This window comes from Scyliorhinus canicula, chromosome 20, assembly GCF_902713615.1.
Source record: "Scyliorhinus canicula chromosome 20, sScyCan1.1, whole genome shotgun sequence".
Classification (NCBI taxonomy): Eukaryota; Metazoa; Chordata; class Chondrichthyes; order Carcharhiniformes; family Scyliorhinidae; genus Scyliorhinus; species Scyliorhinus canicula.
Genome location: NC_052165.1, coordinates 35,286,158 through 35,313,283, shown reverse-complemented (window position 1 = coordinate 35,313,283; position 27,126 = coordinate 35,286,158). Strand labels below are relative to the sequence as shown.

The 27,126-nt window shown below is 45.8% G+C and overlaps 1 protein-coding gene and 1 long non-coding RNA gene across 4 annotated transcripts in view; one reads left to right on the top strand and one right to left on the bottom strand.

The window, feature by feature from the left end:
* Nucleotides 1-246: 246 nt before the first annotated feature.
* On the bottom strand, nucleotides 247-6,307 carry LOC119954696. Its single transcript, XR_005458292.1, has 2 exons — nucleotides 6,069-6,307; nucleotides 247-531 (listed from the first exon to the last, which is right to left on the bottom strand). It is a non-coding gene; the product is annotated as an uncharacterized LOC119954696 (long non-coding RNA).
* LOC119954695 (host cell factor 2-like) overlaps nucleotides 6,291-27,126 on the top strand; it is a 90,384-nt gene continuing 69,548 nt past the window's right edge. For 2 of the 3 annotated variants that reach the window (XM_038780174.1, XM_038780173.1), the window contains exons 1-4: nucleotides 6,291-6,470; nucleotides 9,816-9,964; nucleotides 16,269-16,429; nucleotides 22,079-22,281. In XM_038780174.1, coding sequence (XP_038636102.1) covers nucleotides 6,311-6,470; nucleotides 9,816-9,964; nucleotides 16,269-16,429; nucleotides 22,079-22,281 — 673 coding nt within the window. In that variant the 5' untranslated portion in view covers nucleotides 6,291-6,310. Of the gene's footprint in view, nucleotides 6,471-6,557; nucleotides 6,706-9,815; nucleotides 9,965-16,268; nucleotides 16,430-22,078; nucleotides 22,282-27,126 lie in introns of those variants that run through there. The other variant, XM_038780175.1, reaches the window with a different exon arrangement.

The window sequence follows — 27,126 nt, the reverse complement described above, 5'->3', positions numbered from 1 at the left end:
GACCATGCTTAAATATTGTTTAATCAAGGAACTTGATCCAGGAAAAAGGGATCTGAAATGGATAGATTTTTGGGAACTAAGGGAATCAACAGATGTGGGTAGGAAAAGAAAGTTTAGGTGGAAGATCAACCATGATCTAATTGAATGGCAGAGCAGGTTGAGGGGCCGAATGGCTCCTATTTTCTTATGAATCCACTTTCTAAGTTGAAAAGCGTCATTTGTTTCATTCAAAATCAAACACAGCAGTAAGGAACATTTTTATTGTTTGTAATGCCCTTGTGTCAGCATGTTGCATATGCAATGTGACATCTGTATGTCTTCATAAGGTTTTGAATGCATTATGCTGGCTCAGAAATCTTGATACAGGATGAGGAAACGCACATTTACTGAGAAAAATCACTGTGTTCTTTGCAAACACTCTTATTTTTTTGAATTGTGACGACAAACTAAGTAGCACACAGGCTATGCCATCACTTCTGGGCTTGGCTGATAGGTTATGTCATCACTCCCCTTCCTTTCTCTTCACTCTCTCTGGAATTACAATTAAGAAATTGGTAATAGCATTAGCATTAATCTTGTTTTCAAATCACTTGGAAAAACAAATAAACGTTTGAGAGCTTGCTATCACATGCTACAAACTGTCAGTTGAAAGAATCAAACTTATTTATGCTGGTAAATTCTCCACTTGCTCTGATGGCTGGCATTATTGTAGATGGCAACTCCCATTTAGCTTTTAGAGTGATCGGTCAAGAAAGGTGTGATGCAGAACACAACAATCATGTTAAAATGGCAATGAAGGTACTTAAAACACAAGGGTAAGTTTAATTATGTTTTCATGTCACTTGGAATTTTTAAATATCCTTAAGATGTGAGATAAAACACAGGGGGCGAAATTCTCCGCCCCCCACGACGGGTGGGAGAATAGCGGGAGGGCCTTCCCGACATTTTTGCCGCCCTCCCGCTATTCTCCCACCCCCCCCCGCCGAAGTCCCGACCCGAATCGCTGCCGCCGTTTTTTTACGGCCGGCAGCAATTCTCAGCTGTTAGATGGGCCGAAGTCCCAGCCCTTTCCGCCGTTTTTACGAACGGCAAACACACCTGGTCTTGCCGTTCGTAAAAACGGCGTCACAAACTCGCTATTAATAACCATGGCACCGATTGGCACGGCCATACCAAGGGTGCCATGGGCCCGATGCCCGCGCACTACTTGTCCTTCCGCCGCCCCGCAGTATCCATTCGCGGGGCGGCTGAGGGGCAACCCGGCCCGCGCATGCGCGGGTTTCGCGCAAAAACGCGATGACGTCACCCGCGCATGCGCAGGTTTGAGTCTTCCAAACTGCGCATGCGCGGCTGACGTCATATGACGCGTCAGCCGGCGCTAACTCCGGCAAGCGGGCTTAACGGCGTCGGGCTGCTAGCCCCGACCGGGGGACCAGAATCGGTCCCCGGTCGGGAAGGGGCGCGCTGCCGTAAAACCCGCCCGGGTTTTACGCCAGCTTTACGATTTCTCCCGCTTTGGGAGAATCTCGCCCAGGGTATTTGATCTTTGCCACCATCAGAAACTGGTTATGATTTTTGAAAACATTTGAGAGATATGCTCGGTTCAGTTTCAGCGTTTTTATTGGTTGATCTTCATAACTTCTCGTAAGTTTTCTTATTTCTGTCTCCACTATAAATACAAAATAAAATGAAAATCGCTTATTGTCACGAGTAGGCTTCAATGAAGTTACTGTGAAAAGCCCTTAGTCGCCACATTCCGGTGCCTGATCGGGGAGGCTGGTACGGGAATTGAACTGTGCTGCTGGCCTGCCTTGGTCTGCTTTAAAAGCCAGCGATTTAGCCCAGTGTGCTGTCCCATATGAGATGGGAGCATGACACAGGGAGCCTGGACTGAACAATATTGGATAGAAGACAAAATAGACAATATGCACAATAGATAGGACACAGATCGACATTGTAATGCCTGAAGTGCAATGGGTAGGGAACAGATAGACAATAGAATGCCTGAAAATAACTGATTGGACACAGATAGACAGTATGAAGTGTAACAAAAAGGAAGTGTATGTAGTGCGATAGATAGGAAACATGGGTCAATGTACCAGACTCTTTGTATTACTAGCAATCTCCCATAGCACAGCTCCGAGTGAATTAGACTGTTTATTACTTTATTTGAACTGGAACATTTGACCATGTAATGTACTGTTGCTAAGATGCAGTTCTATCATTTAAGATTACAAAGAAAAGAGACTTGCATTTAAACAGCAGTTTTCATGACCACTGAACATCTCTACTTTACAGTCACTTAAATGTTGCATAGTTGGTACGGTGGCACAGTGGCTAGCACTGCTGCTTCATAGCACCAGGGACCCGGGTTTAATTCCAGCCTTGGGTCACTGTCTTGTGGAGTTTGTAGTTCTCCCCGTGTCTGCATGGGTTTCCTCCGGGTGCTCCGGTTTCCTCCCACAGTCCAAAGATTTGCAGGTTAGGTGGATTGGCTATGCTAAATTGCCCCTTACCAAAAAGATTAGATGGGGTTACTGGGTTATGGGGATAGGAAGGGTGCTCTTTCAGAGGGCCAAGGCTGACTCAATAGGCCGAATGTTCTCCTTCTGCATTGGAGGGATTCTATGATAGCCACTGTTGTAATGTCAGAAACCCAGCAGCCAATTTGCACACAGCAAACTTCCACAAACATCAAAATATGATAAGGAGCAGATAACATGTTTTCTTGTGGTGTTAATTGAGGAATTAGCCAGGACACGGCAAGAACTCCCCTGAAATAGTGCCATGGGATCTTTTACATCCACCTGAACAGGCAGATACCTGAAAGATGGATGTCCAACATTGCAGTAGCTCCCTCAGCATAGCATAGCATGTGAGTTAGTTTTGATTTTTGTGCTCAAATTCTAGAATGGACAGAGGCCAAATGGCAAAGGGGGGGGGGGGGGGGGGGGGGGGGGGGGGGGGAAGGGCACCGCTCACATATAAATTGTAGATAACTGCCCATTGTACAGTAAGGGATCCAGGAAAGGACCCTGAAACAACAAATGAAGGGGGTGGGAGGGCAACCAAGGGGGGTGGGAGGGGAGGGGGGATCGGCACAGAGGAAAATGACTTGCACATTGTAACCAATGCATTTATCCTTATCGAATGTATTGTGTATAAAATGTAAAAACTTAAATTAAAAACATTAAAAAAGAAAATTCTAGAATGGGACTTGAACTCGGAAACTTCTGACTCAGGGCAAAAGTACTTCCAAATAATCAGGGTTGATACTCAACATCCAATTGCTGCTAAGTAAACAAAGAGCAAGCTTTGTGCAGCAATTATTTTATATGCAGATAGATCTGCAGCAACATTAATTTTTTTCATCTTTTTAAAATGTTTCATTTCTATGGTCCAGTAAATGGCTGCAGCTAATCATTTTTTAAAATAAATTTGGAGTAACCAATTCATTTTTCCAATTAAGGGGCAATTTAGCATGGCCAATCCACCTAGCCTGCACATCTTTTGGGTTGTGGGGGTGAAACCCACGCAGACACGGGAATAATGTGCAAACTGCTCACGGACAGGGCCGGGATCAAACCTGGGACCTCGGCTCCGTGAGGCAGCAGTGCTAACCACTGTGCCACCATGCTGCCCCGGCTACTGCTGATCCTTATGAATTATTTTAGAAAATACATTTGGTTGCTTAAAAGCAGAATACAATGGATGGTGCAAAGCTGAAATACCAACAGTGGAGGAATTTTGCACTTCCATTTTTGGAGGCAGGATCGGCGGCAGGATTTCCTGTTCCAAGTGCACCTGCCTATGACGTAACAGGAATCCTGACGTTTAACATCGGGATCCCTATTTGAATATATTTAAATACAATTATTAGGCCTTTAAGCTTGACAGCCCCCATGTTAGATTATCCGTTCACATCAGCAGTCAATTGCAACAGGTCCCCACCCCCCCAGCATGTCAATCACAACAGGTCCCCCTCCCACCCACCCAACAATGTGCACCTTGCAAGCTGAACCCGCCAGAAGCAGGCAGGTTGGTACATCACCCAGGGGAGCGAGGGTCATTCCTAGGCAGTATCCTGGCACTAGGGGGAAGTACAAGGGGAAGTACAATGTTGCATGGGGATGGAGTTCTAGTTTTAATTTTTTACATCTGGCACATAAAAACGGAGATGCTGGGAGCCCGTCCCACCAGCGTAATGTCATGGGACCTTCCCCTTCATTTTCTTCGGCTATATGCTGAACAATGCTCCAGGAAAGGCTGCCTTTGGAGCTGGTGGCTTCCTCATCGTTTCTCCCACCTGCTGCACCACTCCACCTGAAATCCACCCAGTGCTTTTTCGTCTCCCTCAGTTGAGTTTACAGAATCATTACAGCCATTCAGTCCATCGTATGTGGGAAGGCTCACCGAATGAGGAATTCACCCAAGTGCCATTCCCCCACTTTCTCCTTGTAGCCTTGCATCCATCCTTTTCAAATAATCCAGTTCCTTCCTGAATATCTCGGTTGAACTTGACACCCCACACAATCAGGCAACATATTCCAGAAATCAATTATTCGCTGCCTGAAGAAGTTTCTTCTCAGGTCTCTTGCTTCTTTCGCCAACTACCTTAAATCTGTGCGCTCACATTCTCAATCCTTTTACCAGTGGGAACAGCTTTTCCCTAGCTACTCTGTCCCAATCCCTCAAACAAATCTCCTCTCAACCTTCTCTTCTCCAAGGAACACAGTCCCAAATTCTCCAATCTTTCTAGGCAGCTAAAATTCTTTCATCCTAGAACCATTCTCATTAATATTTTTTGCTCTCCCTAATGCTATCACATCTATCCTAACATTTGGTGATGGGAACAGAATTCCATTGAGGTTATATAGAACAGTACAGCACAGAACAGGCCCTTCGGCCCTCGATGTTGTGCCGAGCAATGATCACCCTACTCAAACCCACGTATCCACCCTATACCCATAACCCAACAACCCCCCCCCCCCCCCTTAACCTTACTGGTTGTGTAAAACACTGGTTGAACCAGTGTTTTACACAAGTTTAATTTTCTCTTGCAGTCTGTGCCTATTATTAAAACTTTGGCTGCTGTATATACTATGCTCTCAGCCTGTCCTACCACCTTCAATGACTTATATACATATACTCCCAGATCCCTCACTCCTGCATCCTCTTCAGAATTGTGCCTTTTATTTTGTTGTCCCTCTGTATTCTTCTTACCAAAACGAATTACCTCACACTTCACCACATTGATCATCTGCCACTTGTCTACCCGTTCCACCAGCTTGTCAATGTCCTTTGAAACTCTACACCATCCTCCTCGAAGTTCACAATGCTTTCAAGGTTTGTATCATCTGCAAATTTTGAAATTGTAAACTGTACACAACGGTCTAGGTCATTAATATATACCAGGAACAACAAGGTTTCCAATACGGACCCCTGGGAAAAACAATTTCAAACATGCCTCTAGTCCACATAAAATCCACTAACCATTACCCTTTGTTTCCTGTCACTCAGCCAATTTTGTATCCCTTTTATTCTATGAACTATAACTTCGCTCGCAGCTGTTGTGTGGCATTGTATCATAGACTATCATAGAATCTACAGTGGAGAAGGAGACCATTTGGCCCATCAAGTCTGCACCGCCCCTTGGAAAGAGTACCCAACCGAAGCTCACACCTCCACCCTATCCCGTAACCCCACCCCACCTTTTTGGACACTTAGGGCAATTTAGCATCACCAATCCACCTAACCTGCACATCTTTGGACTGTGGGAGGAAACAGAGCACCCAGAGGAAACCCACGCAGACACAGGAAGAACGTGCAGACTCCGCACAGACAGTAACCCAAGACAGGAATCGAACCTGGGATCCTGGAACTGTGAAGCAACTGTGCTACCCACGGTATCAATTGCTCTTTGGAAATCCATTACATCACATCAACAGTATGGCCCTCAATAACCGTTATATGCTGGCTTTCCAACATTAGCCCTCCTCTGCCCATGCGACTTGTTAATTGTCTCCCAGGTTATGTTTTTCCCCACCACCAAATATAAACGGACAGACCTGTAGTTGCGAGACTTATCTTTACGCCCTTTTTTAAACATGGGTGTAACATTTTTTATTGGGCAGTGCTATGGCACTAAGTCTGATGAAGATTGGAACATTACTGAGGAATAGACTTGTTTCGAACACTCCCTTGTTGCCCTGAGTACCGATCTACACAGGGATCCCTCTCTGAGACACGCGGTGCACCCTGGGCAGGGGGAGGTCTGGCCCGCGGTGGATTCTGGGCAGGGTGCAGTAAGATGGCGGCTCCCTCTCCCAAATGGAGACGGGTAACCGGAGCCACCGGACCGGTTCCGCGGCCCCGACACGGTCATCGGGTGGTGGCGATCAAAGAGTTGATGATCATATTCGGCGGTGGGAACGAGGGGATCGTGGACGAGCTGCACGTCTACAATACAGGTGGGGTTTGTGTGTATATGAGAGAGACAAAAAAAAACCCGATCGGGAGGGAAGGCGCCATTGATGCCAGTGTCCAAGATGGCGGCCGCTGGCGCCGAGCGGCCCGGATTTGAACAGAATCGGTTTATTCCCGGCGAGTGAAGGTTCCGCGAGCCAGGGGGGAGGCAACCTGGGGCTATCCCTCGGGCTCTTGTCTCATCTCCGGCTAGTGACAATGTGGCGATTTATCGAGAAGGTGGTTGTTGTTGATTGAAGGGAGCGGGGGGGAGGGGCGACGGGGTTATCGGAGTTGCTGGAGGGGGGTGTTCTCGAGGAAAAGGAGATGTGGGGAGAAACAGAGGGACACCCTTTACCCCCGAAGACCGGGGGGTCGGGTCGGGTCGGTGTGACGACCCTTCACGGATACTGGGGTTGGTAACTGCCCCGCTAGCAGACGAGAGCCTGAGATGGGCGAACGGGGGGTGGGGAGCCACGACAACTACAACTACCGGCTATGTTATTTAATTATTTATTTGTAATTATAATAAGGACCATTTCCCGTTACCCACAGGCCGGGCCGTGGCTTCACCGGGGTTTCAGTTGTTGCTGTTGACAGTGGGCGGGACCTGGTTCCGGGGCTCTGTTAAGCCGGGAGGCGGAGCTCCAGCAGAAAGTGAGCGCCTCTCTTTGTTTACACTGAGGCTGAGTTGAGCCCTGGACCTTTCACCTTCACCCTTCAATCACCCAGCCTCTCTCATAAAGAGGATTGCGTTCTGGCCACTTCGTTTTAAACACAAGTGGTGTTACTTACTCTACCACCCACCACTCCTCAAAATGTCTTTCGCTGCACTTTTTGGTATAAAATTCAAGCCTTTGGTTCTCTAGATTTATTTTCATGTATGCGACTTTTATTTGAGCAATCGCTTGTACGATGCGCCGAGACATTTCATTGTTCAAGGCGCTATCTAAATGCAAGTTCTTATTCCGAAATATTGCACGCTGTGTTGTGATATGTAGCAATTTATGGCTTTGTTTGACCGAGAAGGGTGAATTTCTTTTAAAGACTGGATCACGACATTATTATATTGGGCGGTGCACCATATTGTGTGTCATTTTCATTCGCTCTATGTTTACATTTTTTTGACGTGCCTTCATTCTTACTGTGCTCACCCCAGTCCAACGCCGGCATCTCCACTTCATATCTGCTGTTTGGAGTTAGCCCAGGAACTGACATTTTGTGTCGGGCTCCCCCTGTTGTGAACTTCCCCATGAATGAGAATTGCTGCCGCGATTCGCAGTAGAATCGCAGTAATCATCACATCAAGATTCTCGCTCAGCTTTGTCTCTAATTTGCGGGCTCTAAGCAGAAAACTAAGTAGTGAAGGATGACAGAAAGACAGCATTAGGATTAGAAAACAGAAGCCCGGAGAAGCTGCAAGCAGTCGATCGATCAGTCAACATCTGTATCAAGAAAAAAAGAGTTAATGAGAGTTAATGACAGATCTCCGTGTCCAGAATTGTCTCTCTTTGTTTAGGATCTTTCTGTTATTAATGTAATACAGATTTTAAACTTTTATTTTGTAGAAATTTAATTTAACATGGAGATTTAATTTGTATGCAGTCTTAAATTCTGGATTAGTATCCGCTTTACTTTATATGTCTAGAATGAGCTATAACAAATTTCGTTTGCAGATTGCTTATGGGCCAACGCAAGAACATTAAACTCAAACACTTTCTTAAATTTAATGATAAACTTCAATAATAAAATGCCCATGCTGAATTTCTTTTTCTCATAGATATCTTTAATCGCATTTGAAATATTTCATTTGGAAACCTTTTAAAATCACTTCAGATTTTGTACTATTTCCCAGAAATAGTAAAATCTCCAGTTTTTGTCCTCTTGTCTTTGTTAGGGACGTAACATCATAGGAACAGGAGCGGTCTAAATAACTCTTGGAGCCTGTTCCTCAGTGTTTGGCTTGCCCGGTTCAGTTTCTGGTCACTGGTAGCCCCCACAGAATGTTGATAGTGGGGGGATTCAGTGATAGTAATGCCATTGAATTGTCATGGGGAGATAATTAGATTCACCCTTGTTGGAGATGGTAATTTCCTGGCGTTTGTGCGGCAGGAATGCCCTTGTCAGCCCAAGTCTGAATATTGTCCAGGTCTTGCTGGATATGGACACAGACTGCTATTTCTGAGGAGTTGTGAATGCTAACTGGAGTTGTGAATGCTTTTTTAAAAAAGTTTAGAGTATCCAATTCTTTTTTTGCCCAATTAAGTAGCCAGTTCACATACCCTGCACATCTTTATGGGTTGGTGGGGATGAGACAGGGGCAGAATGTGTTAACTCCACACGGACAGTGACCCAGGGCCGGGATCGAACATGGATCCTCTGTGCCATTAACCACTGGATCTTCAACATACTGAATCACCTAGACGCTACAGTCTTCTGCGGTAAAGAAATCCACAGATTAGCACCCCCTAACTCTTGAGATTATGCCCTCTAGTCCTAGATTCTCCCACAAGCCTCTCAGCAGCTATCCTATCAAGCCCCCTGAGAATCCTATAGTTGAAATACTTGGCCCTGACAAGTAAATTTATTATTATGGGCCTCAAAGACAAAAATAATCATGTCCTTGATGCGAGGATTTAAATGTTTGTTTTCAGACCATTGTAAGTTTACCATTGAAAGTATGGCATTGCTTGTTTCAAATTCATCACAACTAGTGTGACGTAAAGTCGGTCATATTGCAAGTTCACCAGTATAAAGGTGAATATTAAAGTGTTAATATTCTTAGAAAAAATATGCAGTCAAATTATATTAATTTGAACTTGGGTTATAATGAAAAATTGGGGAGAGAAGTGGAGCTCCAATTCCAGAACTTCAGAATCGCAGAAGAATTCTACACCATATTTGCACGGAGGCAGAATTGTAAAATAAATGCTGTGCTGAGGACCTGGCTAATGCATACAACAAATTGAGTACTTAAGAGTTGACTTTTATGAAGCCATGGATGATTACACATTAGCAATTCAAAACAAAGAGGATTTTTAAGTTCCTTATTATAATCGAGGGCTGATATGTTATAGACCAGGATTTTTTAAACAGACATTGGAAGACTTCAAGAGAACATTGACCTTTAATCCAGAGTTTAAAGATGCAAGATTGAGTCTTGAACGGACACTAATAGATAAAAATGAGAAAGAAAATAGAGGAGACTAGAGATACAGCAGGTGGATTGCAAACATTGGTTTTGTGTATGTACAATTTTGAAGTAAAAAAAAAACGCAATTCCAAATAAATAAACAATGAAAAGTTGGTTTTATTTATTCCTTAATGTGGTTTTATTTTGTGAAATATAGCCACAAACCAGTGGTTCATCCCTGCAGTTAGAGGAGATATCCCACCAGGCTGTGCAGCTTATGGCTTCATCTGTGATGGCACCAGGATTCTGGTATTTGGAGGAATGGTAGAATATGGAAAATACAGCAATGATCTATTTGAACTGCAGGTGAGCGATTGTTTCAAGTGCTGCAATTATTTCTGTGCTGTTAAAACTCCATCATGACTTCATAATCTTAATTTCCTTTGTTCCCAAAATCTGTATCTCCATTTTTCTTCCCTCCTTCAAAAATCTTTGACTAAGCTTTTGGTTATCTGGCCTAATCATAGAATTTACAGTGCAGAAGGAGGCCATTCGGCCCAACGAGTCTACACCGGCCCTTACAAAGAGCACCCTACTCAAGGCCACGTATCTACCCTATCCCCGTAACCCAGCAACTTGGAAACTAAGCGCAATTTAGCATGTCCAATCCACCTGACCTGCACATCTTTGGACTGTGGGAGGAAACCGGAGCACCCGGAGGAAACCCACGTAGACACGGGGAGAATGTGTAGACTCTGCACAGACAGTGACCCAGCCGGGAATTGAACCTGGGACCCTGGAGCTGTGAAGCAATTGTGCTAACCACTATGCTACCGTGCTGCCATATCTCCATATGTGCCTTGGTATCAAATTCTGATACATAACGCTCTGTAAAATGTCGTGGGAAATTTTGTTATGTTAAAGGGCATCATCATAAATGCAAGGTGTTGCTTACTTTTTAAAAAAAATAATTTTTATTGAAAAATTTTGAATTTATACAACAACGAACCATAATAAAATAACAATAATATTAGCAATCATAAACATTTGCCCCACCTCCATGAACAACATAGCATTTTAACAACAACGCAAATTAACACAATATTAAGTTACATAATGGAAACTACAAAAAGGAACAGCCCCCCCCCCCCCTTGGGTTGCTGCTGCTATTGACCAAGATACTTATCTTCGAGTCAGGAAGTCCAGAAAAGGCTGCCATCATTTATAGAACCCTTGTATTGATCCTCTCAGGGCAAATTTGACCCGTTCCAATTTTATAAATCCCGCCATGTCACTGATCCAGGTCTCCTCACTTGGGGGCCTCGCATCCTTCCGCTGTAGCAAGATCCTTCGTCGGGCTACTAGGGACGCAAAGGCCAGGACACCGGCCTCTTTCGCCTCCTGCACTCCCGGCTCTACCGCAACTCCAAAAATCGCGAGTCCCCACCCTGGTTTGACCCTGGAACCAACCACCCTCGACACCGTCCCCGCCACCCCCTTCCAGAATTCTTCCAGTGCTGGGCATGCCCAGAACATATGGGCGTGGTTCGCTGGACTCCCCGAACATCTGGTGCACCTGTCCTCACCCCCCAAAGAACCTACTCATCCTAGTCCCGGACATGTGGGCCCGGTGCAGCACCTTAAATTGGATGAGACTAAGCCTCGCACATGAGGAGGAAGAGTTGACTCTCTCCAAGGCATCCGCCCAAGTTCTGTACTCTATCTGCTCCCCGAGTTCCTCCTCCCATTTAGCCTTCAGCTCTTCCACTGATGACTCCTCCACCTCCTGCATTACCTTATAGATGTCAGACACCTTCCCCTCTCCGACCCACACCCCCAAAAGCACTCTGTCCATCGTCCCCCGCGAGGGCAGCAAAGGGAATCCCTCTACCTGTCGCCTAGTAAACGCCTTTACCTGCAAGTATCTGAACATGTTCCCTTGGGGAAGCCCAAATTTATCTTCCAGTTCCCCCAGGCCCGCAAACCTCCCACCAATAAACAGGTCCCTCAATTTACTGATGCCCACCTTTTGCCACCCCCTAAATCTCCCATCTCTGTTCCCTGGGATGAACCGATGATTGCCACCCAATGGAGCCTCCATCGAGCCCCCTGTTTCCCCCCTATGCCGTCTCCACTGTCCCCAGATTGTTAGGGTCACCGCCACCACCGGGCTCGTGGTAAACCTCTTAGGGGAGAGCGGCAACGGCGCCGTTACCATGGCACCCAGGCTCGTACCTCCACATGACGCCATCTCCATTCTTTTCCACACCGCCCCTCCCCCCTCCATCACCCATTTACGCACCATTGACACATTGGCCGCCCAATAGTACCCCAGAAGGTTGGGCAGCGCCAGCCCGCCTCTATCCCTCCCTCGCTCCAGGAACACCCTCTTCACTCTCGGAGTCCCATGTGCCCACACAAAGCTCAAAATACTGCTAGTCACTCTCCTAAAGAAGGCCCTGGGGATAAAGATGGACAGGCACTGAAAGAGGAACAAGAACCTCGGAAGCACCGTCATTTTGACGGACTGCACCCTCCCCGCCAACGACAATGGCAGCATGTCCCACCTCTTGAACTCCTCCTCCATCTGATCTACAAGTCTGGTGAAATTATGTTTGTGAAGAGTCCCCCAGTCCCTGGCCACCTGCACCCCCAGGTACCTAAAGCTCTCCCCTGCCCGCCTAAGCGGGAGCCTATCAATTCCTTCCTCCTGGTCTCCAGGTTGCACCACAAACACCTCACTTGCCTAAATTTAGTTTATAACCTGAAAAGGTCCCAAACTCAGCTAGCAGCTCCATCACCCCCGGCATCCCTCCCACAGGGTCCGCCACATACAGTAACAGGTCATCGGCATAAAACGACACCCTATGTTCCTCCCCACCTCGCACCAAACCTCTCCACCTCTCTGAATCCCTCAACGCCATCGCCAGCGGCTCGATTGCCAGCGCAAACAACAAGGGGGACAGGGGGTCCCTCGGTAAAGCCGGAAGTATACCGACCTCCTCCCATTCGTGGCCACACACGCCATCGGGGCCTCATATAGCAGCCGTACCCATTTAATGAACCCTTCACCAAATCCAAACCTCCCCAACACCTCCCATAAGTACCCCCACTCCACTCTATTGAAGGCCTTCTCCGCATCCAGCGCCACCACTATCTCTGCCTCCCCCTCAATCGCCGGCATCATGATGACATTCAACAATCTCTGCACATTCATGTTCAGCTGCCTTCCCTTCACAAAACCTGTCTGGTCCTCGTGCACAACCCCTGGCACACAGTCCTCTATCCTGGTGGCCAGGATTTTTGCCAGCACCGTGGCATCTATGTTGAGGAGAGATATGGGCCTGTATGAACCACACTGCTGGGGGTCCTTGTCCCTCTTTAAAATTAACGAGATCAGTGCCCGCGACATCGTCGGGGGCAAAGTCCCCCCTTCCCACGCTTCATTAAGTGTCCGCACCAGCAAGGGGCCCACTAGGTCCACAAACTTTTTATAAAATTCCACCGGGAACCCATCCGGCCCCGGTGCCTTCCCTGACTGCATCTGCCCGATCCCCTTAACTAGCTCCTCCAGCTCAATCGGCGCACCCAACCCCTCCTCCTGCTCCTCCTTTGGGAAAGAAAGCCCGTCGAGGAACCTCTCCATTCCCCTCCTCTCCCCCGTTGGCTCCGACCGGTACAGTTCCCCGTAAAAGTCCTTGAAGACCTCATTCACCTCTACCCCCTTCCGCACCACATTCCCACTCTTGTCTCTCACTCCAGCAATTTCCTTAGCCGCATCCCGCTTGCGGATCTGATGAGCCAGCATCCTACTCGCCTTTTCACCATGTTCGTACACTGCCCCTTGTGCCTTCCTCCACTGTGCCTCCGCCTTTCTAGTGGTCAGCAAATCAAATTTAGCCTGCAGGCTGCTCCTCTCCCCCAACAGTCCCTCCTCTGGTGCCTCTGCGTACCTCCTGTCCACCTCCAGCATCTTTCCCACCAGTCTATCCCTCTCACTTCTCTCGCTCCTCTCCCTGTGTGCCCGGATGGATATCAGCTCCCCACGAATCACTGCCTTCAGGGCTTCCCAGACCACCCCCACCTGAACCTCCCCTGTATCATTCACCTCGAGGTACCCCTCAATACTTGCCCGGACCCTCCTACACACCTCCTCCTCCGCCAACAACCCCACATCCAACCGCCACAACGGGCGCTGGTCCCGCACCTCTCCCATCTCCAACTCTATCCAATGCGGAGCGTGGTCGGAGAATACTCGGCCTCCTCCACTCTCGGAATCAGTCCCCTACTCACCACGAAGTAGTCTATCCGAGAGTAGACCCTATGTACGTGGGAGAAGAAAGAGTACTCCCGTGCCCTCGGCCTCACAAACCTCCATGGATCCACCCCACCCATCTGGTTCATAAACCCTCTCAGTACCTTGGCCACCGCTGGCCTCCTACCTGTCCTAGAGCTGGACCGATCCAGTGAAGGATCCAGCACCGCATTGAAGTTCCCCTCCCCCATGATCAGATCTCCCGCCTCCAGGTCCGGGACCCGTCCCAACATACGCCTCATAAAGCCCGCATCGTCCCAATTTGGGGCATACACACTAGCAAGTACCACCTTCTCTCCTTGTAGCCTGCCCCTAACATACCTACCCCCCTTATCCGCCACCACCTCCGATGCCTCAAACGACACATTTTTCCCCACCAGAATCGCCGCTCCCCGGTTCTTCACATCCAACCCAGAGTGGAAAACCTGCCCCACCCATCCCGTCCTCAGACGGACCTGGTCCGCCACCTTCAGGTGGGTCTCCTGAAGCATTGCCATATCTGCCTTTAGCCCCTTCAGATGAGCAAGTACCCTCGACCGCTTCACCGGCCCATTTAATCCTCTCGCATTCCAGGTGACCAACCGAATCGGAGGGCGTCCCGCCCCCCTCCCCCCGTCGACTAGCCATAACCCGTCGACTGCCCGCCCCAGGCCAGCACCCCCCGCCCGACCCAGTCCCCACAGCGACAACACCTCACCTCTGTCCCCCCAGCCCCCACCAGCTCCTTCCTGGCTCTACCAGCAGCAACCCGGTATTCCACACTCCCCCCCCCCCCCCCCCCCCCCCCCCCCCCCCCCCCCGGCTAGGAACCCTCCTAGCCGCGAACCGTCCTCCATTGTACTTCCGTGGGTCAGCTAACTTCTGCTGTCCCCAGAAACTCCCGCCAATAACCCGACCCCTCCCAAAGTGGGATCATCCCCCAATCTATCCCTCCTCCAGTCACTGCTCCAGCGCGGGGAAGAACCAGTTAAGGCCCCGCCTCCCCCCGTCATTGTCTCCACCCCCCAGCTCCGCAGCGCGGGAAACCAGAGGAAAGCCTGCGCTTTTGCACTGCCCCACCACACCCTTCTGACGCAGCTCCCAAATACCAGCCCCACTCCATACCCCCAACCCGACATAGAATACAACAAACCCCCCCAACCCTCCCTGCAAGATACAAAACTCAAACAATACCTCACAGCAAAAAAGAATAACAGAACAACACCCCCATAAATAACCATATCAAAATTGCAAAAGTACAAAAAAAAAGAGAACACTGCAACAGCAGAATCCAGCAATAAAGTATTACAACCGACCCCGCAACCCCCAACCCCTAGTTCAAGTCCAGTTTCTCCGTCCGCACGAAGGCCCACGCCTCCTCCGGGGAATCGAAATAATAATGCCGGTCCGAATAAGTTACCCACAGGCGCGCGGGCTGCAACATTCCGAACTTTATCTTTTTCCTGTAAAGCACCTCTTTCGTCCGATTAAATCCGGACCGCCGCTTAGCCACCTCCGCACTCCAATCCTGGTAGACCCGTGCTACCCCATTCTCCCAATTGCTGCTCCACCTTCTTGGCCCAGCGCAGCACACACTCCCGATCACTGAACCGGTGGAACCTCACCAGCACCGCACGCCGGGGTTCATTCTCCTTAGGCCTCCTGGCCAGTTCTCTGTGTGCTCCCTCCATCTCCAAGGGCAGATGGAAAGACCCGGCCCCCAGTAGCGAGTTCAGCATCGTAGCCACGTAGGTTGTCAGGTCCGACCCCTCCAACCCCTCCGCAAGGCCCAAGATCCGCAGATTTCTCCGCCTCATGCGGTGACAAGCACCTCAAAGCGTTCCTGCCACTTCTTGTGGAGTGCCTCGTGCCCCTCCACCTTACTCACGAGGATCCCGGCCTCCTCCTCTCGTTCAGTGGCCTGCGTCTGCAACTCCTTGATGGCAGCACCCTGGGTCGTCTGTATCTCCGAGAGCCTTCTGTTCGTTTCCTGCAGAGAGCTCAGTACCTCAGCCTTGAAGTCTGCAAAACAGCGCAGGAGAGCAGCTTGTTGCTCCAGGGCCCACTACTTCCACTCCTCTGGATCTCCACTGGCCGCCATCTTGGATTCCTTCCCCTGTTTTTTCTGGGGAGCTGCTGCCGTTTTTTCCCCCTTTCCACTCCGAGTTCGAGTCATGGACTGCAGGGAAAGTCGATCAGCACACCTTCTCCCACCGGGAGACGTTGAAAAATTTCCGTTTTGGGCTCTAAAAAGAGCCGAAAAGTCCGTTCAAAACGGGAGCTCCCAAATGTGCAGCTTCCTACGTCATCGCCGCCACCGGAAGTCCCCACGGTGTTGCTTACTTAATTGTAAAAATTCAATTATGTTTCTTACAGGCGAGCAGATGGGAGTGGAAGAAACTAAAACCAAAACCTCCCAAAAATGGACCACAGCCATGTCCCCGCCTTGGTCACACCTTGTGTTTGGTTGGGAATAAGTGTTATTTATTTGGTGGCCTGGCTAATGACAGTGAAGACCCAAAGAATAATATTCCCAGGTACTCCACTCATGTTTCTAATAGCAATTTGCATTGTAATGTTACAATACCTGGTGCATCAGTTGATCATGGGCTGTTGTATTATTACATTTTACTGTGTTTCATATGGATTTATACTGGGAATTTAAATAAATTTTTAGTAGCCAATGGTCAAGGGTAATTTACTGTAATTTTGGAAATTCACAACTTGTAAATCTCTTTGAAATGATTTGTGACTCTATCCACTTGTAAAGTGAGATTGGAAATGTGGTTTTCATGGGACACATGGAGGTAACTGTTAGTGTAATGCATAACGAGAAGGAGACTTTTGGACATCATCCGACAGAATATATTGGTAGAATCAGAAAATTTAGTTTGGTTATGTTAACCTTCAATTGCCTGAATCCACCTCTTTTTCACCAGCATTTCCTTGTAGGAGATTTCCCAAGATGTTTCATGCAGGAGAAAAAGGAGATGGGAAATGGATATCTAACAAGTGGGATAAAAATGGAATAGAATGAATGAATGGTCAGAAAAATAGTTCAGTGGGAGATGGTGGCATACTGGTAATGTTACTGAACTAGTAATCCAGTGGCCCAGGCTAATCCTCTGGGGACATGGATTAAAATCCAAATTTAAATAAATCTGGAATATAAAGTTGGCATCCGTAACTATGACAACTATCATGGTTGTAATAAAGAACTGTCTGGTTCACTAATGTTGCTTAGAGAAGGAATTCTGCTGTAGCTGGTCTATCTTATATGTGACTCCAGAACCATGTTAATATGGTCGATTCTTACCTATCCTCTGAAATATCCTCAGGGCACTTCGTTCAAGGGCAATGACGGATGAGTTTGCCAGTGATGCTTACATCTATAATAATAATGATCTTCATTGTCACAAGTAGGCAAATATTAACACTGCAATGAAGTTACTGTGAAAAGCCCCTAGTCACCACATTCCGGCACCTGTTCGAGTACACAGAGGGAGAATTCAGAATGTCCAATTCACCTAACAGCATGTCTTTCGGGACTTGTGGGAGGAAACTGGAGCACCCGGAGGAAACGCATGCAGACACTGGGTGAACGTGCAGACTCCGCACAGACAGTGACCCAAGCCGGGAATTGAAGCAACAGTGCTACCCACTGTGCTTTCGTGCTGCCCTTAGAAAGAATGATGAAAAAAACACCCCGAGAAGACTTATTCAAATGGGCATGTCCTATTGAAGAAAGGCTTAGAGAGGCAGTTTTGATGTGTTTAACAGTGGAGCGGGGAGTGAGAAGCTCAAAGATCATGGAGGATATATTAGAACATAGAACATAGAACAGTACAGCACAGAACAGGCCCTTCGGCCCTCAATGTTGTGCCGAGCCATGATCACCCTACTCAAACCCACGTATCCACCCTATACCCGTAACCCAACAACCTCCCCTTAACCCTACTTTTATTAGGACACTACGGGCAATTTAGCATGACCAATCCACCTAACCCGCACATCTTTGGACTGTGGGAGGAAACCGGAGCACCCGGAGGAAACCCACGCACACAGGGGGAGGACGTGCAGACTCCACACAGACAGTGACCCAGCCGGGAATCGAACCTGGGACCCTGGAGCTGTGAAGCATTTATGCTAACCACCATGCTACCCTGCTGCCCCAGGTTAGGCTCCGAGTTTGAGGAGATTGATGGGTTAGGTGGGGTAATGTATGCAGAGATTACAGTTGTCTGCCAATTAATGAACTGGTGATCTGGAACCCACCCAATTAAAGAACAGGATGGGCATTGAGCTGTTTGACTAATGGTGATGAATGCAGGAAATTGTTATCTATTGCATTTTCTCTCTTGCTGTAGTCATGTTATTAAAAACCCGAGGTTCAAATTCATACAGGCAGTATGTCTGCTAAAACTCTGATTAAGGGGTCATAAAGCTGAGGTAGTCATTTATTTTAATCATTTACATATTTACATAATGGAATATTGTTTATGTTTCGGAGATTCTCCGGGGTGTAGATGATTTACGAGGATATCTTTAGTCCTGGTGGGACATCTTAGTGGGAGGAAACTGGAGAATGCCTTATGTTTGGGTTACAAGGCAGCACGGTGGCCTAGTGGTTAGCACAGCTGCCTCACGGCGCTGAGGTCCCACGTTCGAACCCGGCTCTGGGTCACTGTCCGTGTGAATTCTCCCCGTGTCTGCGTGGGTTTCGTTCCCACAACCCAAAAATGTGCAGAGCCATTGGATTGGCCACACTAAATTGCCCCTTAATTGGAAAAAATAATTGGGTAATCAAAATTTATTTTAAAAATATGTTTGGGTTACAGATTATGTAATTAATGGGAGGAGCATGTCTGTCTGTAGTTTTGCAGTCTGGTTTAAGATTTTAAGTTGAAGAGCAGTTTGCCATAGAATTTTAGCCTTGACAAGGCAGAAGGATTTTCAGTTTGTTCCTGAAAGGTTTTTTCCCCCCAAAGGTCTGAATGGAGAAATAAGTAATCCTGATTGTTAACTTTATTTATGTGGCATTTATAAGTGGCATTCGAACGGTGTTGTGCTGCTTAGTGGCAGGTGAAGGCAGAGAGTTAAAGTGTTTTCCCTTTTATTTAAGAACTGTTTTAATTGTTAATTGTAAAACTATTACTGTGTTGCTAATGTGATTGATTTTGTGTTTAAATTAAAGTTCGTTTTAACATAAAATATATCTTTTGGTCAGTGTTATCACTCCTGTGGTTTAGCAGTCTTCCAAATTGCAAATTGTTGGATTCTCATACGGGAGTCCTCACACAATGGTTACAGCAGGTGCAGTATCCTATTAACTCCGCTAAATTGCAAACCCTGCATCTATAATATTACCAATATCCTTTATCTCCACTTCTGTGGTATTATAACAACCAGGAGTAGGCTATCTGGCCTCTTGAGCCTGCTATTCAATAAGATCATGGCTGATCTTTTTGTGGACTCAGCTCCACTTACCCACCCACTCACCATAACCCTTAATTCCTTTACTGTCCAAACATCTAACTATCTTTGCCTTAAATATATTCAACGAGGTAGCTTCAACTGCTTTACTGGGCAGGGAATTCCACAGATTTACAATCCTTTGAGTGAAGAAGTTTCTCCTTAACTCAGTCCCACATCTGCTCCCCCTTATTTTGGATCTGCCTTCCATACTACTTGCTCCCACCATTACAGAAATCCTTGCTTGTATCTTTGTCACTTCCAAACCTCCTGTTCCACTCCTCATTTGTTGGCCTTTCTAACTCTAAAAACATTAGGCAAACCAGAACTCCATTACCTGCATCCTATCCTGTAAGGTCACTTAATGTCTTTGGAATCACTGATCTCCACCTGCCCCCATTATCCTCTTGACCTAATAATCTGCTTCCTTTGTGTCCCTCCCCCACCCCAACCCACAGCTGGTAACCTGTTTTAACAACTTCCAATAACCTATAACCCTTTACTAGCCTCTTACCAACGTCTATCCATCCCAGCCATTAGCAACACAGTTATAGTTTTACAATTCACAATTATAACAGTTCTTAAATAAAAGGGAAAAAAACTTTAACTTCCGAACTACACCTGCCACTGTATGATCCAATTAAGCAACACAATACAGTTCAAATGCCACTTATAAATGCCATATAAATAAAGTTAACAATCGGGGCGTACTTAATTCTCTATTTAGACCTTTGGGGAAAAACACCTTTCAGGAACAAACTATAAATTCTTCTGTCTTGTCAAGGCTAAAATTCTATGGCAAACTGGTGTTCAACTTAAAATCTTATACCAGGCTGCAAAACTACAGACACATGTGCTCCTCCCATTAATTACATCATCTGTATCCCAAACATAGTTTCCTCCCACTAAGATGTCTCACCAGGCGTAAACATAACCTCGTGAGTGTACTTGATGATGGAGTGTCCACAACCTTCCCAGGTAGTTAACTCCAAAGATTCACTGAGTGAAATAATTTATCCTCACTCTCTCCAGTCGCTCCATCTGGACCTGTAAAGACTTAATTACCTACGAAGACTCTCATTCAAAGTATCATCTTGCATCATTGACTTTGTCTGTGTATGTAGTTTTGGAACCCACCTCTTCACTCACCTGATGAAGGAGCTGTGCTCCGAAAACTAGTGATTCACAACAAACCTGCTGAACTTTAACGTGGTGTTGTAAGACTTCTTACTGTGCCTACCCCAGTCCAACGTCGGCATCTCCACATCGGTCTTAAATTATTAGCCCCTTATCCTGAGGCTCTGGTGCCTTATTTTAGATTCCCAGCCTGGTATGTCTTGGCTCTATAAGCCCTTTAGCATTTTTTAGGTTTCAATGAGATCTCTTCGCATTCTTCTAAACTCCAGAAAGTATATGCCCACTTACTTAACCTCTCATGATAGGACAACCCCCTCATCCCAGGGACCAATTAGTGAACCATCATTGTACCATATCCAATGCAAGCATATTCTTTCTTAAATGTGAAGGCCAAATCTGCACACCATATTCCAGATTGGACTCAAACTCTGCTTGACCTGCTTCCCCTTCTACCATCTAAACAGTTTAGATGGGTTACCATTCCTGTGCTCTAACCTTTGTCCCACAACAACAAAATATTCTGCCTTGTTGGCTTCAGCGCTTTCCTCAACCCACTTTTCTCTTGTTGGTCTCCAGCTGCACAGTCCTCCATCATCGCTGGTTCATTTATTAATTTCCACATTCCACCCGGTCATGCTTCATCCGAAAACTATGGTCGTTTTCTACTTCCAGTACATATCACTACAGGAGATTGATTGTGTTAAAAACATTAGATCTGTCAGCCCCCATTGGTGAGGTAGCATAAATTCTGTAGGAAAAGTTTACATAAGTGATTTCAGTTATAAATGACAACATATGAATTTATAATGGAAATATAACAATTTAAAATGAGGGAGGCTGAATTGCACATGTGCATCTCTTACAATTATTCCCTGCTCTTTGATCCAACTTTAACTGAAGAATAATGTTAGTAAATGTGGTCGAGTCTGAATAATAATCTTTATTCATGTAACAAGTAGGCTTACATTACAGTTACTATGAAAATCCGCGAGTTGCAACAATATGGCCCCTGGGTGGGTACACAGAGAGAATTCAGAATGTCCAATTCGCCTAATAAGTGCGTGTTTTGGGACTTGTGGGAGGAAACTGGAGCACCCGAAGGAAACCCACGCAGACACAGCAAGAACGTGCAGACTCGGCACGGACAGTGACCCAAGCCGGGAATCAAGCCCAGATCCCTGCCGCTGTGAAGCAACAGCGCTAACCACTTCTACCGTGCCGCCAGAACATATTGTGCATAGTTTTTGGAAAGAATAGATAGGGTCATCCGATTGTATGTTTTGAGAGTGTAAGACTCAGACGCTTTTTTCCAAGAGTGATCAGATGTAATTAAAACTGCCCAAACTTTTGCCAATGCCAGTTCAATTTGCTTGAGGAACAAAATGAAACTTTATTTATTGCTTCTGGTACCTGACTTGCTTTCTTTGCTGACTGACAGTTCGAGTGCTGCCACTGATGTAGTGGGCAGCCAATCCATTTTGAAATTTGCTGTAAATGCAAGTTACTGGTTTTCTCAATTGCCATAGTACGCTGTTAAATGTGCACTATTGTCTAATTTTTGTTTGCTGTATTTGAAGGTACTTGAATGACTTGTACACTGTGGAACTTAGGACTGGATCAGGGGTGGTAGGATGGGACATCCCTGTCACTCATGGTACTCCACCTCCTCCAAGAGAATCTCACACAGCTGTTGTTTATAAAGATTCAAAGAAACCAAAGATGATCATTTATGGAGGGATGAGTGGTTGTAGACTTGGTGACCTTTGGATACTGGATGTTGGTAAGTGCACTACAGGCTTAAAGTCCATCTAAATGTTTAAGGGCTCAATTGAGGTGTTTGTTCAGAAAGTATGGGATGTTTTTAAAAACTAGCATTTGTCCTGAAAGGCGATATCACTAAAATCTGCAGTAGAGCACGTGGAGGGAGACAGTGCTAGTTCTTCTAATCTTTTCAGTCAAGCTCCTCTTAGACGCTCTTCAAACAGATGCAATGGGCTATCATCAAGAGTGCTTGAGACCAGGACATAATTTAAGGATAGAAAATCTAGATAGTATAATAGATTGATGGACTTCTTGGATATCAAATGGGATGAAGGGCTACCTTCATCCAAACCTATCTTGTGAAGCATCATCAGTTTAGATTGTGTTTCAGATGTTTACAAAATGATGTGAACCTTTATTAATTTACACTGACATCAAGGTCAAACCATATCACATGTCTGGTTCAAGCAAAAACATTGAAGGTATTTATCCAGACATCCCACTTTCCATAGAAAAACTTGTATGCAAAATTGTTTGCAAGTTACCCCACATACATAGTCCATAGAGAAAATTATCATGATCTTTCAAATTTGTCTGTCCCCACACAAGAGTTTCACACATGATCCTTAATCTCGTTTATGTTTGACCAAGAAAACACTCTTGTCTTCCTCAGACTAGATTTGATTCCTTAAATAAAAATAAAATACTGCAGATGCTGGAGATCTGAAATAAAACCAAAGTGCTGGGAAAGCCCAGCAGTTCTGGCAGTAACTGGAGAGAGAAATAGAATTAATGTTTCAAGTCCAATATGACTCTTCTTCAGAACTCTCAACAGAAGCTACCAGACATGCTGAGTTTTTCCAGCATTCCCTGTTTTTATTACGTGGATGCAGCCCGGCATTTATTTTCTCCTCATCCTTTGCTCAGGATGCCATCTTGGGAAACCTCTTCATTTCTACATGCCCAGTACTCTTTAAAGCAACAGGTGTGCCCTTGATGGTTTCATGCCATCCTTTCATTACAACTTCCTGTCATGTGTGTTTCAGCTCATCATGTAGTTTACTTGATCTGAGCAAGATGCTTGGCTGTCAGATTCAATGTCTCTCTGGGTTGATGACTTCCAGAGCATACTTCACGCAATTCACATCAACAGCTTCCTTCACAGAGTCTGTAGCTCTTGATAATGTACATTTGCTTCCCTTGTTTGTACTTCACTTGCAAGTGATATGTTTACAAATGAATAAATATAATTTGTAAATGATTTGGAGCAGATAGATCCGGTTTGGCAAAGATGCTTTGGAGTGGTTTGTGGTCAGACTCTACCATTGTTGTCTCACTCCCTAACAGGTACTGATTGAAAAACTCACAAGCAAACACAATAGCCAGGAACTCTTTCTTGATCTGTGCACAGGTTTGTTCGATTTGTGTCAAAGTACTGGATGCAAACAATACTGCTTGTCTTTGCTGCATGAGGGTTGCTCCAAGTAAGGGCAGTTTTCCCATCAATACTCTTCAGCAGTCTAACGTCAAATGAAGAGTTTCTGCACACATCAATAGCTTTCTTGAAAGTAAGTTTCTCGTCTCTCGGCAGAGAAACCTCACTGCAGAGTATTTAGTACCTAAGACTATTCTTCTCCAAATGGATAATTTTGTTGTCCAAATGCTCAAGACTCAGTCAGACATCTCAGGACAATCACATATTGGATCAATGTTCTCCCTCTCTTCTTGAGCGCCTGGGTCAAATGCATAGCGTTTATACATGACATTATATAACATACCATGACATTAGTAGAGGTCTAGCTTTTATTCAAAGTGAGATCAAGGAGCAATACAGCTTGTAACACTCTTCCCCATCAATGGTCAGAGAGTTGCTATCTTATCTGTTATGGTTTCTTGTCCAACCCTATGTAAATCTCATAACTTTACGATTGAGATGGGAAGAATTGCCAATTCCCCCTCAAATCTCTCTAGTTATGTCCATAGGAGCAGGTACTAGAAAATTCAAAGCCATGCTGACGTAACCAACCGTCAATGTCCTGTGGCTCCTTGCAAAAATCTCACGGGGGCATTGAGGGTTCCTAATACACTAATCTCACTTGCATGCATGCACGTGGCCAGGCTCTAGCAACTCAAAAGTTCTCCTCAAAATTGCACTAAAACTTTCCTTGCTGGCACTCCACATGGCATAATTATTCTCTGATGTTTTAATTTCTGTTGCTGTCTGACAGCTGACATGCCTCAAACTAAAGACCATCAAAATTCCAGTGACTCACTTCTGACTCCATGTTTCATGCGGTGAATAAAATGGCGAGAGTCTTTATTAATTTACATTGATACGTCAGCAGTCACACCAAGTCACATGTCTACCGCAAGCCAAAGCATGCAATGATATTTACCCAAATAGACTAAGCAGTGACTTTGAAGGTCACAAGCTTTTTCATTGCATAAATTGAAATTGCCTCCCTATCTGGTTCAGGGAAGAGTGTAATGTACAAGTATAAATTCAACACATTCTTAGCTTAATTGCAGTTCTGTACAATCATCTCGACGGTTATTTCAAAATGATCATTGCCATGAAAATGAATAATTCATTAAGTTAGTCTCAATTCATTTAACAGTGAACATAAATTCAGAATGCAAACTCCCCCCTGTAATTAAGCATTAGTTAGGCAAATGTATCTGAGATGCCTTAAGAATGGATGATTGAGTTCTCAAATTCCCACTTCACAGCAGAATGTTTCATTTTGTGACTTGGATTAAAAATTCGTAGCAATGTTACCCTGCACTTGCACTATAGCTGATTTTAATACGATGTTGGCATGTGGTAGTTGGAATGGAAAGAAAAATCTCAGCATTGATCTCCCTCAGTGATGTTTTTGTATGATATTGTTCTGTGAAATTGACCCTTGAATGATTTATGTTATATATTTTCTTGCAAGCCCCGAGTGCGGAAATTGCCCTGCCATATTTGTCCATACTGATCACAGTCTCTGTTAAACCATTGGGGAATCAGCCCAGGCAAAGAAATTAGCATGGATGCAACACACAACAGGGATCAATAGCTTTATCATCAGGGACTTTGGGCAGACTGGGATCAGTGATCAGAATTTGCCAGCCTTATTTAGTGCAATGCTTCAGTGTTTGGGGAAGTTGTTGATTCCCAGTTATGTAATTAGGTTTGTAATATTTTATTCTAACATTAAGCTACTGAGTACAGCAATCTTTGCTCCATTGATACAAAGCAACTTTCAATGTCTGTCATACTCACCTAACTTGAATTCCCTCTGTCCATTTGGCCGCCCTTTGAATAGGGGTTAATTTCTATCTCCTTTGCTTTCTCTCGCTCTTTGCTCTCTGCTCTCTGTCTCCTCTGCTGCCTGTTGCCCATCATACTACCTTCCATTTCTCTCCTCTTGGGTACATCGGCCCCACCAATCACCAGCCTAGCCTATCTCTACTTTGCCATTGTACACTCCTACCATTCCATGCAGGAATCCCCTTTGAATAAGGCCACAGCCATGCCTTGTGCCTATCTTGGCATTCTCTGAAGGACCCATGGAGTCACTGATTGCTACCTCCTCTCCAACAACAACTCCATTCCCTTGGCTTGCCTTCCTTGCTGCCTTTCATAATGAAGGTGAGTAAGTTGGCCAACCTTCTTCCCATCACACTCATCCCACCCATCATTATGCTCAGGGATTCTGTCCCACTCTGCATTTCCTCCAGAACATTTGAACTTGCCATTGTTTGTGATTCCATTGACATCGTGGCTTTGACTAAAACTTGTCTCACAGACAGTGACTCCTTACCTCCTAGCAAAGCCTCCCCACATCACCTGCTCCCCAAACTGCTGTGGTGATGTTGTACATCGTATTTGGTAACTTGTCCTCCTTTAAGTCCTTTGCCTTGTTTATTGTCCCTTCCAAATCTCATTTGAACTCTGATTCACAGAGTTATCCTCCTCCTCCTTTCCTGCTATTGGACTCTGAACTGAGCAACATTTCATATGGATGATTTCAAACTTCATCTCGGCCTCCCTTTCTCCATCTCTTCCGAGTTCATTTCCTCCCAATAATCTCTAACCTTCATATAAACTCTGGTAATCCATTCATAGCCATTCCCTCAATTTTTCCATATTCTGTGGTGTCTATGGTCCTGATAATTGACAAAGCTATCTCTGACTTCTTCTTAGTACCAGTTGTCCCACCTACTTCAATTGCAACTCTACCTGCAGCTGGAAAAAGCATTCTTCCCTGTGCCATTGACAGCTGCAGTTTCAGATTTCCAACTGCCTTTATCAGCTCCTCACCTACATCTGCTGTGCTTATGTCTGCAAAACCTTTACTGCCAAGTTGTTGTGCAAGTGTGGCGTCTCTCTTTGCATTATCAAGTTCAAGTGGTGCAGACTTGAACACAGAGTCATTGTCATAGAGTCATTTATTTTTTTCTATTCATTTATGGGATGTGGGCACCTCTGGTTAAGCCTGCATTTATTGCCCATCCCTAGTTGTCCTTCAGAACTGCTGCAGTCCTTGAGGTGAAGGTACACCCACTGTGCTGTTAGGGAGGGAGTTCCAGGATGTTGCCCCAGCGACAGAGAAGAAATGGCGATATATTTCCAAGTCAGGGTGGTGAGTGACTTGGAGGGGAACCTCAAGGTGGTGGTGTTCCCAGGTATCCATTGCTCATGTCCATCCAGATGGTAGTGGTTGTGGGTTTGGAAGGTGCTGTCTAAGGAACCTTGGTGAGTTACTGTATTGCATCTTGTAGATGGTATACATGACTGCCACTGATCGTCATACAGTACAGAAGAAGCCCTTTTGCCCATCAACTCTGCACCTATAAAACTACACTCAATCTACAC